Source organism: Drosophila arizonae, chromosome 5, assembly GCF_054131065.1.
Source record: "Drosophila arizonae isolate 15081-1271.41 chromosome 5, UAZ_ARI_1.0, whole genome shotgun sequence".
In the NCBI taxonomy this organism is placed as follows: domain Eukaryota; kingdom Metazoa; phylum Arthropoda; class Insecta; order Diptera; family Drosophilidae; genus Drosophila; species Drosophila arizonae.
Genome location: NC_142925.1, coordinates 5,665,154 through 5,676,504, shown reverse-complemented (window position 1 = coordinate 5,676,504; position 11,351 = coordinate 5,665,154). Strand labels below are relative to the sequence as shown.

The window sequence follows — 11,351 nt, the reverse complement described above, 5'->3', positions numbered from 1 at the left end:
AACTCTTTGAACCTCATTCATTTTCTATCGTCATTGATATTAAAAAATGAATATTCTTTCCCATTTCCATTTTTTAAATATATATTTCGAATATTATGCTCGATAGGACTGAACCGCTTTCAGACAGATTATAATTGGAATTATTTAAAATACAATTATCTAAACTTTTTTATTGGCATATATTTCTTGCACTTATTAATTAGTGGTAGGAGTTCTATGTTTGTTAAAGCATCAAATCAAATATGAATCATGCAAATTTAATTCACAGAGAAAAAAGAACTTTATAAATGTTGTCTTTCCACATAAAGTTACAAATTTTATAACGCTAAAAATAACTCTATATCCCTCTATATAAATATATATATGATGGAAACTATATTTGTATCAATCCAATGTTTCAGTGTGTGCTTCTCTCTGAGTCTATATCGATGGCATATATGTATGCTGTTTTTGATTTGACTTTTGGTTGTTGTGTAGGGTCTTGAGATGGTATTAACAAATATATGATATATCATATATAATACATATACATGTGTATGAGTATAAATTTACAAATACCAAAAACGAAGAAAACATATTGAATTCAAAACATTTACAAAAAGAATTATTCTTATATATACATATATATATAAAACAGGAACCCAAATACAAAGATTTGTAGCGTTACAAATAGCCCTAAAAACAAAAACAAAGTAAATGTCTATAATATGAAATGAAAAATAAATTATATCACGTTATAATAAACACATTCTATTCAATTTTATTCAAGAAGTTTGGGTTGTACAATAAATATTTCAGAATTCCATTTTTGGTACGCCGCTGATCTGTAATAAATAAAAGATATAGTTTAGTTTACTATGGCCTTGAAATATATGATTATTGTTTATTTATTTACATCAGACTTGTGTAGCCTACATAAAAGATTCAGTTATATGCTTGTCGAAGTTTGTTCATCAGCTCAGTTCCTTTGTGGACAAGCTAGAGCAAACTAGATAAAAATCTTACCTGTTTAATATATATTTTTTTTGGTAGCATTCCAAATTAACAGCCTAAAGACGTTGATCTGCAAATAAATGAATAAAATATTATTTCAATAAGTTAAAATTAAAAAGGAAACAATGTTTTCTTTTTTATTTATCAGCGAATAAAAACCAATCGACATTATTAAATCCGACTGGGGCGGTATGTAAAACATCATTAAAAAACACAAAAAAAAAAAAAACTTTGTTTAAACTTATTTCAATGTTTTATATAATTACCTTTAACTAAGGCTCGTCTTTGGATAGCTCTATCAAGCTGCAAAAGAAAAGAAATTCTAATTAAGACATATTTTATAATATCTATCGACAGTAGACTTGTTTTTATATTTCTATCAGCTTATTTTATCATCAATTATTCTTATGACAGGGATAACTGTTTGGCTTAAATAAAATGTTCATCATAGTCAATAACAAATTTGTAGTCAGGATATAAGCAACTAACCTCTTAGAGCCGATCAAGTAATGCTCCAATTGAAGATGGTGCTCCGTCAGCCTGATCTGTAAGAGAATAAAAATATATAATTTAGTACAAAAAAACTATAAAAAATATAGTTATTATATATTACAGTCAGTCGGGTTTAAAGCAACACATTTAATTCAGTTATATGCTTGTCTATTTTATATATCATCACTTAAGATAAAAGATGTTTAGAATGTAGCCAAGGCCTACCTTCATCATAGTACCATCGCATGGTCTTTTCTCATTATTTTCTTCAAGACAGTGAAATCTGCAAAAAAGAAACATTTTTTAGCATATTATTCTTTTTAGATGTTTATACTGTTAAAATATATGTAATATAATATCAGTGTAAACCGAGTCGTCATTATCATTCCGACTGGGGCGGTATATAGAACATCATGTTAAGCATTTAACTTAAATAAATACACATATATTTCTTGGGGATCTTTCTCTGTTTAGACTGCCCTATATATAAAAAGCTAGCTTGATAAACTTACCTTTTAAGAAGTGGAAGAAATTCATTTTTCTGCACATCAGATCCATATCTAAAATTATACAAAAATTCCTCATTAGTTATATTAACTTTACAAAATTAAAATTCTCATTTGATTAACTTTTTTCAGCTTAACGTATCATCAATTGTTTTTTATGACAGGGATAACTGTTAAAATAGGTTGTTCATCATACTGTTTATAATAAATTATATTTTACAATAGATCTTAACTTACCATGCGGAAAAATTCGAAAATAAGCCAACGTATCAACACGTGGATATGAAGCTCTGAAAATGATATACACATTATTAGTACAGTCAAATGTATGCATACATTGATATTTCTTTAGATATATCAGTAACAAAATCCAATCTTCATTATAATTCCGACTGGGGCGGTATTATTGTTCATCATAAAAAATATATTTAGTAATATTTGAAGAAACTAACCTAACATATCCCGGCAACACGTGTGGTAGGGTTTTCATGGCATTTCAGTAAAATTTAAATCGTTTTCTGCATCCATTTTCCAAGTAGCCGCCATTACCAGGCTATTTGCCTTGTAGAATATCTACAATGAATTTAAATTAGTTAATTTACCAAAATTACAATTTAAGAAAACACAAAACACGTGCATAAATTTTATCAGCTTTGAAAACCAATCAACACGTCTTTTCAGACTGGGGCGGTATTTATAAACATCATATTAAAAACGGGCACGTGTTTTGTTAAACCAAATTAATAATTTAACATACCATTTCAGACAATTTTTTAATTTTTAGGAGCGTTTGCCAAACTTGACTTTCTTCTAGCTGTTGTGTTGAGGAAAAGAAATGGTTGCTGCAATGTGACCAAAGGCAGCAACTTAAAATCCGCCGAGCCCACAGTGGTGGCTCGTCGATATATTTATAACATGCACAGCCAACTTCATGTAGCGCCACTTTGAGCGAATCGCTGTTTACGTATTTGAAGAATGGCAATTATCGATAACAGCCATTTGATAAATTTCATCTGTCGATTCACTTGACACTCGCGCCCATTTGTAAAATTTTGTATGCAGTGCAAATTTTTAATAATAAAATTTAGTATTAAAAATGAACGCGGACACAGAAGGGGACTCGGAAGTCTGCATAACATTTGATGAACTGAGATGCTTTGATGTTGAGGACATACCAACGTGCGTTTCAGTAAAATCTGCATTGACAATATGCGAGAAAAGTGTAGCAGATCTTAGCGCAAAAACTGTGGAAGTACTAAGTTTATGGTTGCGAAAACTACTCAGAGGCTATTTAAATGATTATGAATGCAACATACAGATTTTTAAGTGTTTGTATGAGTGGCTGATGTCTCTGGTAAGTGTTATTTGATATTTGGTTGAACTATGACTGATCTTGATTATTTCTGTTATAGAAGGATGATGTGAGTCCTGAGAATAAAGAGGCCTGCGCTGATTTTATTTTAGTTTTAACTGATGCTGTGGACTTTGCTGAGTGGGCAAAGGTAAAGCTGCTAGCAACTGGCGAACGATTGATGCACGTAACAGTATTCCTTCTCATGGCAATCGTCTATAGCTGCCTTGAAATGTGGTGGGATAAAAAATAATAAATATAAATGTAAATTGATGGATCTATGTAACTGTGCTCCTTTGCTTGCAGCAATGAGTACCATGTAGAGGCGCTTAAGGAGCATGAATCCAAGGCTATAGAACTGCATTTAAATGTATTAAATATGCTGGGAAATATTACAAATTCATCCACTCGAGTCCATCCGCGCGTTACACCACGTATGTTTGGTTATAAAAATATATTGATATATCTGAATAATGCAACATTATAAACTTTCACAGTATTACGCCACATGATAGAAATTGCAGACTTTCTTAGTCTTAATCCTACGCATCTAAATGCTTTTGTAAAGACCAGCAAGACTATGACCGCTATATGCGCTCACTATAATAGCATGGAGGCCAGCCAGGATGAAATGAAAGCCATGCCTGAGTGGATGCAGGACACGTTGCTGCATCTCTGTGATACAGTGCTGAATCAACTTGAAACAGTTAATGATCAGGTTAAGTTCCATCTATTCATCTATGTAGCGTAACCCTATTAATCTATAATCTGTTCACAGAGCTCCTCAGTTCCTGAAGAGCAAATGAAAGTTATACATGTCTATCTAATTATGATACACAAATTATTAAGCACTGGAGCTAAACATATGGATACAAATGTTTTGGAGGGCCTTTTCTTGATACTGAGTGGAGGTGAAAGGTAAGATATATACAGAACTATTTAAAATAGAGCTGACTTAAACTTGAAGTGTATTTTTCTGCAGTAAGCCAAATCCTGATATAAACCCTGAAATTCAATCGCTCAAAGCCAAATATATGCATCCATTTATTATGCAACTTTATAAGCTTCTCTATCAGCATGAAGATTTCCAAAAGGTAAACTCTGTCTCTAACTAGCAAAGATTTTACTTATACATGTTAATTTTGTAGTATTTGATCGCTTGTCTGACTGAGTCGGCAAATGCAAAAGTAGCCTACGATGATATATGCTTGGACTATGTAAATGCTTGCATTATAGATGATACGGAGCTCAGTAAGCTTACTTATAAAACTTTATATGCGATTTTTGATTATTTTTGCAAAGGTAAGATAATTAAGATACATTAAATAAAAATGATACGAATTCATTGTTAATTCTAGATGCTGGCAATTTTTGTAATGCGGCGCGTTATAAAAGTATTCTGGAAGTCTTCGCCAGTCTCGTCCATGTAACGTGCTGTGCGGAATTATTCAATTACTTTTGCTGTGGAGTGTTTGCTGATGATATCATAAGGTCACAAATGTCCGCAGATGTGCTTATGCTGAGTTACCGGTTAGACATCTATATGCATAAACATCGCTTAATATTTGTAATTGTAACTAAGCTTATTTGTATTTACAGTCTGGAAGAGCAGCAATGCGGCTGGACTGAAAATGCTTTAACAAAAGTGACCAAATATTGGATCAAGTGCAATAATTCATATGCAATCTTCTCGCAGAATCCAAGTCAATTGCACGTAGAACGCATGCTTAAATATTTTCACAATTTAAAAAAATTACATGAGCCACCTGCATTCAATTTACATAACTATCGCTATATTAGCTGTGTATTCGCTAACCAAATTGACAAACATCATTTGTGGGTGATGAAACTGCAACGCCTATTTCAGAGTCCACTGAACGATATTGAACAGTATTACGAAATTGTAAGTATCACAATTTCAATGAAATGATTCTTTGCTAATAACTGTTCCCTGCAGCTTGCTCTAATATCGTTGGTATCGACCTCGTCAAAATATTGGTTGCTGAACTTGCCAACTGGCTTGAAGGAGCTGTTAGTAAAGGGCACCTATGACCGCTTGAATAACGTGTTTTTTAAGCTGGCGCTTAATACCGATTCAGCTTCAAGACTGCTCATCCTAGAAACACTAATGCCGGCAAAATCTGTTGCCACCAGCTGTTGGTACGGGCAACGCTTTCTGCATATGTGCCAAAAGAGCGGAAATCCGAAGATTATTTCTCTGACAGAACAGCATGTACCTGCCCCAGAGTTGCGCCCACTTTTAGATATGATACAGCCATCGTATTCGTGTCCTAAACCCAACACGGACAGTCCGCAAATTATTTATAACAATCTGGCATATAAGAGTAGACAACCTCATCGTTGCACACAGTCAAACCTAAAACGTAAACGTTCTGAATGTGACTCAAAGAATATTTTGGGACAGCTTCAGCTGAATGCACAACAGTTAAGCTCCGTTGAATTGGATGCTACCGACCTAAAACAGCTAAGTGGTGTTGTTAAAACTTTACAAGATATTTTAACAAAACAGTAGATTTTATGAAATGAATGAATGAAAATATTTGAAATTCTGAATTTTCCAACTTTTAAAGTTTTTTTGGTAATGTCTCTCAATATATGTATTGAATATGTATTGTCTGTATACAGAAATATATTGTATATAATGTTCCGTTATGTCTCATAGATCCCTTGACTTGACTTCATATAGAAATCCCTTTGTCAGACTTTTGAAGTGGTTTCAGATTTTTTTTTTTTTTTTCAAATGGAATGGATTTGTCATGCAGAATTAAATTTTGTTTTTTATATATAATAATTGAGTTATATCTTTTATTTAAAATTGAAACTATTCAGGTAAAAATAGAAACATAATTGATCTAGAGCCACTGGAACAAAATCTAGTGAAATAAATATTTTAAGTATATACATAACTAATGCTAATACGTGACATTTCTATGTTCAAATTTTGCAAATATTTTATCGTACACCACCTGCTGCTCCTCCTCCTGCAACAAGATGCCTGTAAAGCAGAGTAAAGCAGAGCAGTGAGTATTGAGGTCAAGTTTCAGGTGATTGAGTTGAGCGTATTCTCACCTGCAAAACTGGCTGATATGAAGCAGACAATGCTGCCCACGATAAATGCACGAAAAGCCACGGATGTGATCATACCACGACGATTTGGTGCCATTGCACTCAAGGAGCCAATGAGTATGCCCAGAGAGCTGGGATTGGCAAAGCCACAGATGGCAAAGGTAGCGATGCCAGCGCTGCGAGCCTGTGCAAGGATATTGATTAGGGAGCACAGTTAATATTTATACTAAGTTTACTCACTTTAATTTCGTGGTTCTCGATCAGTAGACCCAGACGCTCGTAAGCGACAAATTCGTTGATAATGGTCTTGGTGGCCACCACTTTGGCTATTTTATCGCAATCGGACCAGGGCACTCCCATGGCCCAGGCGAGCGGTATGAAGATCTTGGAGAATATCCACTCAAAGTCCACCTCTTCGTGTCCAATGAGCAAGCCCAGCCAACTGACCAGACCGTTCAGGAAGGCAATGAACGCAACAAAGGCCACAATGTTGGCAATGATGCCCAGGACAATGGGCACGGCATTGGAGGCGCCACTGGACGCGGCATCCAGCAAGGAGGCATCCTCGCTGCATAAGATGAAGAAGAAGAAGAGGTTAAACAGAGATCGTAAATATGTATAATGAACTTACGATTTCTCCAGCTCGATGGTATCGCTAGACGTTTGGCTCACTTCCGTTTCGGGCATATACAGCTTGGAGATGGCCAACGTGGCTGGCGCTGCCATGACCGAGGATGTGATCAGATGCGCAGCAGATGCGCCAAAGGATAAATATGCAGCCAGCACAGTGCCAGAGACGGTGGCAAAGCCCGATACCATAATGCTGTGGATCTCGCTCTTCGTCAGCTTTTGAATGTAGGGCCGGATCAGGAGCGGACTCTCGGACATGCCCAGAAAGATGTTGGCAGCAGCTGTCACGCTCTCGCACACAGTCGTGCCCAATATGGCCTGGAGTATCCAGCCCAGCTTAATGACCACCCATTGCATGGCGCCCAAGTAGTAGAGCACCGATATGAAGAAGCTGAAGAAGAATATCACCGGCAGTATGGCGAAGGCGAACACCTCTTTTTCGATGAGGAAATCGCCAAAAACAAAGCGTGCACCATCTGTGGCATAGCCCAGGAACGTGGCCACCTTATTGCCCAGGCACTCAAAGATCTTCCGGCCCACCTCCCAGCGTATGCAGATGATGCCCAATAGAAACTGGCACGTGATGCCCGTGATGACAATGCGCCACTGGATTGCGCTGCGTTTCGTGGAGAAGACATAGCCGCAGAGGATGAAGAAGCAGGGTGCCACCAAAGAGTACAGCTTCTTTGGCTCGTCCTTTGTCTCGAACACCAAATACACGACCAGCAGTGCGAGTAGCAATACAATGCAGGCAATGGAAACGGCGCTGTTTATGACGGGAGATATCGCAATGGGTTATGGCATTTATATAACTGATATCAGTTATCAAATGATTATTTGAGGACGGCTCACCGCTTTCTTAGGAAAATATGCCATTTGACAGCTGCTGGATGCAGGTAGTTCTTGTGCAAAAACAATCCGAATTTTGGCTTGAATATCAGATAGTAGAACAGGGCCAGGTATATGAAGCCCAATAACAAAACGAGCATGCCATAGCCGGTGCAAAAGCGTATGCCACATAAAGGTATTGAGCTATCATATTTGCAGTCATATTCATCTGTATAAAGGTAGAGTATCTTGATTACAATTGTTATATAAACATATATATATTTATATGGATTTATTTATATGGATGCATATGTATGTATGCTGTATGAGTAAGCAACACAAAGATGCTCGGGTTTTATCTATGGCTAGTGATGTATGCTTAAGCAGATATCCGATTTAATCTTTCAGCTCATTTATTGCTCTTAATCTTAACAAATATTAGTCAGGGCAGAGTTAGAAAAGTATATGTAGGCCTCTTTTCTCATTCACGAATCGAAATGAGCATATTGGTTTACTACAATGTCCGTATAGAAACAAATCATTCCTCAGCTATTGATTACCCTAGATCATTAGGATATATCTACACTCATAGAATGCATTGAAAAACTTATTACTTCAATAAAGTCTGAGAGCTGAATGCTTAAGCTACTGTTGATCTCCTATCGATAATCTAACGTCTCTTTTGGGGGAGTAGCGTTGGGAAAATACTTTCCTTTCCTGGCGCTAAATCGAATATCTCTGATTTGTTTTTTTTTTTTCTCAAAAATGAGTGTAATTGAAAGTTTTCAACTTACTCATATCATGATAATGATATGTGGCATATGCAAAATAGCCAACGATGGCAATCTGTACAATTAAATGAAGTCCTCTTTTAATCCATTTATTAATTTCATTGTTCTCTTGCGTTTCTCTCCGATCAACACTGAGGTCGTGATCATGGCTATAATCAACTTGATAATCAGTCTGCAAATAGAAGTGTGACATGTATATACATATATGAACTAATCAAGAAAGAATTGCTCATGCTTGGCTTACCTTATTAAATTCTGGATTTGATCTTCCTAGGTCAGTCTATTAGAGAAAGAAATAGAGGTAAGTCTTTTATTTATAGTTAACTGCTGTAGATTATATACACACATGATCCAATTCATACGCATTGTTGTTGACGCCCATTGATTCTTTATCGCCCATCTAGAATTATATAAACTTGTTTCGATAACATTAAGTTTGAAGAGCGTGCCTTATTACTTAGAGCATTCTTTATATAGTATATATATTCCTAATCTGCTATCGATGTAGGAAATTACGATTAGTAACAATTCGGCTAAGTCCACTGAATATACCACAATATTTTGGCGATAACTGGGGGTCGCCATAAACGTCAACACGTGGATAGCCATTTTGATTAAAGAGGGTGCACTTGACCACACTTGTAACACTAAAACCTCTTTCAAATCTGCTCGCTTTCAGCTAACATCGTAAATGCTTCCCTTTATTTCTAACATATCGCAAATCAGAATGAAGTCAACGATTGATACCATAAATTTGTTGTTAACATTGCTATTAATCAGAATGAACAGTTTATATCAGTTTAGTCAGAATTGTATATCACAACAAGTAAATCTCTAGTTGGTTGTTCCTGATTAGAAGATACCCTGAAGTACGCCCGATATCACATTTAGCAAAACTATTTCCCATTTTGCAATTTGTTTCCTTCTGGCTCTTTAATTATTGAAATATTTCTATAAGATTTTGTTACATAACGCAGGAACAGTTTTGTATTACTACGTTTTTTATACACATATTTAATTTACTTTTGCTTTTGTAGTTTATTAAATTTAGCTTAAGGTGCTGGCAGGAAAAAGCTGTTAACTGCTGAGGGTGCTTAACTATACTGAGTTAAATGTAAATACCTATGCATGCATAAATACACAAACCACACTCAGCCATAGGCTCACTCACACCTGCGGAATCCAATAGCATGTGTATCACTGAAAAGTGAGTATGCCTTGGTTAAGTGCACTTTAGGTGATAAATCCGTAATTATAGTAACAGATGACAATTTTAACACAGTTACCAGCGCAAGTGCAATTTAAATCAAATCGAATCAGAAAGAGTATTATACCCCTAAAAGGTCTTTATGGCATTATCGATAGTAGGATAATTTGGAATTTAGTTGAATACAGTGTAATCAGATTTCACATGAATTGTAAGCCTTTCAGTTTAAAGCCTGAATTTAAACATTGCAAAAGTTCCGAAATTAATTAACACTTCAACAGCCCCGAAGTTTTTATTCAAATAGGCTATTCAACAACAAATTAAAATCGAATTGGAAAAAAAAACTTTATTGCTGCTCTTATACTCATTCACGAAAGTTAAATGAGTATATAGTTACTTTTTATAGATGGAACTGAGGTCTATCTGTATAGGGGTAACGGTGAGATCGACGGATAGACAGTCAAACGGCCTGAGTTCGATCCACTTAGTTCGTCCTTCCGTTCAAGATTATATGTATATACTTTATGGAAAATGTAATTTATAACGGATCAATAGAAAATAGGGGTCTGAAATTAGCTAAAGATAGTGTAATCAGATTTCACATGAATTTCGTCCCTCATAAATGCTAACCTTCTTAGATTAAAAGCTGTGAAACATGAAATTAATTAACCCTTCAAGTTTGTCGCAAATATTGATAATTAATTTTCAGCCTATAATTCTCATTACAATGGGCAATTCCACACTGAATTTCCAAGCAATGCTGCCTTTGTATAATTTCTTTAAAAAGTTCGTAAATTATCAAATCGAAAACAGATGCTCGTGTCGTGTGTCGACACACACATGTGCTTATATACATATCGGGTGAACAGTATTTTGCAGTCATGAAAATATTTATATATATATTTTTTTTTCTTCAATAAATATTCATGTTTTTTTATTGAGGTAAATCACCTTTTTTATAACTAGATAATTATCTGTTTGTTTTTATTTTTGCTTTTGGATAGCCGCAAACACGTTTCACACAGTCAGCGCGTAAATTTACAACCTTCACTTGGTTATTTTTGTTTTATTATATTCCAGTTGGCAGTTAGATTTTAACTGTATATCTGTTTGTATGTATGTACACTGACATATGCATACAAATTGACGGCTAAGTCAGTTGGCAAAGGAATCATCAGTCGAGCTGTAAGCGTACCGAATCCATATTAACTGTTCAAATGCCGCGTTAAGACTAAAACCTGTATCAGCCCAAAAGTCGTATAATATATGTTAGCAAAACACCTGTTACCTGTGAGCGGGTATATTGGCTAATAAGTGCGAAATGTTCGAACTAGTTAATACTGATTTCTATTAAGGGCAATCAAACGTACTCAGTCTGCCCTCTCCTAACTATACAGTTAGTGCAGAGTATTCGAGTGGCCATGCGACTTTTTGCTTAGAATGTGCTTTAATTCTAGCTAGTTGTT

The 11,351-nt window shown here is 35.3% G+C and overlaps 2 protein-coding genes and 1 non-coding gene across 7 annotated transcripts; 1 reads left to right on the top strand and 2 right to left on the bottom strand.

Annotated features, from left to right (window-relative positions):
• Nucleotides 1-724: 724 nt before the first annotated feature.
• LOC108616776 (Concentrative nucleoside transporter 2) lies at nucleotides 725-11,142 on the bottom strand. 5 transcript variants are annotated; one of them, XM_089470614.1, is made up of 17 exons: nucleotides 10,837-11,142; nucleotides 9,025-9,093; nucleotides 8,923-8,958; nucleotides 8,682-8,850; nucleotides 7,912-8,116; nucleotides 7,061-7,825; nucleotides 6,670-6,997; nucleotides 6,433-6,613; nucleotides 2,749-6,358; nucleotides 2,444-2,564; nucleotides 2,229-2,281; nucleotides 1,998-2,045; nucleotides 1,711-1,768; nucleotides 1,483-1,538; nucleotides 1,260-1,296; nucleotides 1,006-1,063; nucleotides 725-824 (listed from the first exon to the last, which is right to left on the bottom strand). In XM_089470614.1, the coding sequence occupies exons 2-9, from the start codon at nucleotides 9,076-9,078 to the stop codon at nucleotides 6,276-6,278; spliced, it is 1,821 nt and encodes a 606-aa protein (XP_089326740.1). In that variant the 5' UTR covers nucleotides 9,079-9,093; nucleotides 10,837-11,142; the 3' UTR covers nucleotides 725-824; nucleotides 1,006-1,063; nucleotides 1,260-1,296; nucleotides 1,483-1,538; nucleotides 1,711-1,768; nucleotides 1,998-2,045; nucleotides 2,229-2,281; nucleotides 2,444-2,564; nucleotides 2,749-6,275. The 5 variants fall into 5 exon arrangements, with proteins under 5 accessions (XP_089326740.1, XP_089326741.1, XP_089326738.1 ...); XM_089470615.1 differs by having other exon boundaries at nucleotides 1,998-2,161; nucleotides 9,025-9,078; XM_089470612.1 differs by having other exon boundaries at nucleotides 896-1,063; nucleotides 9,025-9,078.
• LOC149268405 (small nucleolar RNA R38) lies at nucleotides 1,366-1,448 on the bottom strand. The gene has a single exon (XR_016270696.1). It is a non-coding gene; the product is annotated as a small nucleolar RNA R38 (small nucleolar RNA).
• LOC108614861 (uncharacterized) lies at nucleotides 3,088-6,154 on the top strand. Its single transcript, XM_018009083.2, has 10 exons — nucleotides 3,088-3,345; nucleotides 3,404-3,579; nucleotides 3,649-3,776; nucleotides 3,840-4,060; nucleotides 4,121-4,260; nucleotides 4,325-4,436; nucleotides 4,491-4,644; nucleotides 4,701-4,872; nucleotides 4,942-5,245; nucleotides 5,300-6,154. The coding sequence occupies exons 1-10, from the start codon at nucleotides 3,088-3,090 to the stop codon at nucleotides 5,873-5,875; spliced, it is 2,241 nt and encodes a 746-aa protein (XP_017864572.1). The 3' UTR covers nucleotides 5,876-6,154.
• Nucleotides 11,143-11,351: the final 209 nt, after the last annotated feature.

What these genes read in the sequence shown, in the direction of transcription:
- LOC108614861 (XM_018009083.2), top strand. Translation starts at nt 3,088, where the DNA reads ATGAACGCGGACACAGAAGGGGACTCGGAAGTCTGCATAACATTTGAT. An exon ending in ATGAGTGGCTGATGTCTCTG is followed by an intron (nt 3,346 to 3,403) that starts GTAAGTGTTATT and finishes TTTCTGTTATAG; the next exon opens with AAGGATGATGTGAGTCCTGA. An exon ending in TATAGCTGCCTTGAAATGTG is followed by an intron (nt 3,580 to 3,648) that starts GTGGGATAAAAA and finishes CTTTGCTTGCAG; the next exon opens with CAATGAGTACCATGTAGAGG.
- LOC108616776 (XM_089470614.1), bottom strand. Translation starts at nt 9,078, where the DNA reads ATGGGCGATAAAGAATCAATGGGCGTCAACAACAATGCGTATGAATTG. An exon ending in ATATCATTATCATGATATGA is followed by an intron (nt 8,117 to 8,681) that starts GTAAGTTGAAAA and finishes ACCTTTATACAG; the next exon opens with ATGAATATGACTGCAAATAT. An exon ending in ACCATCGAGCTGGAGAAATC is followed by an intron (nt 6,998 to 7,060) that starts GTAAGTTCATTA and finishes CATCTTATGCAG; the next exon opens with CGAGGATGCCTCCTTGCTGG.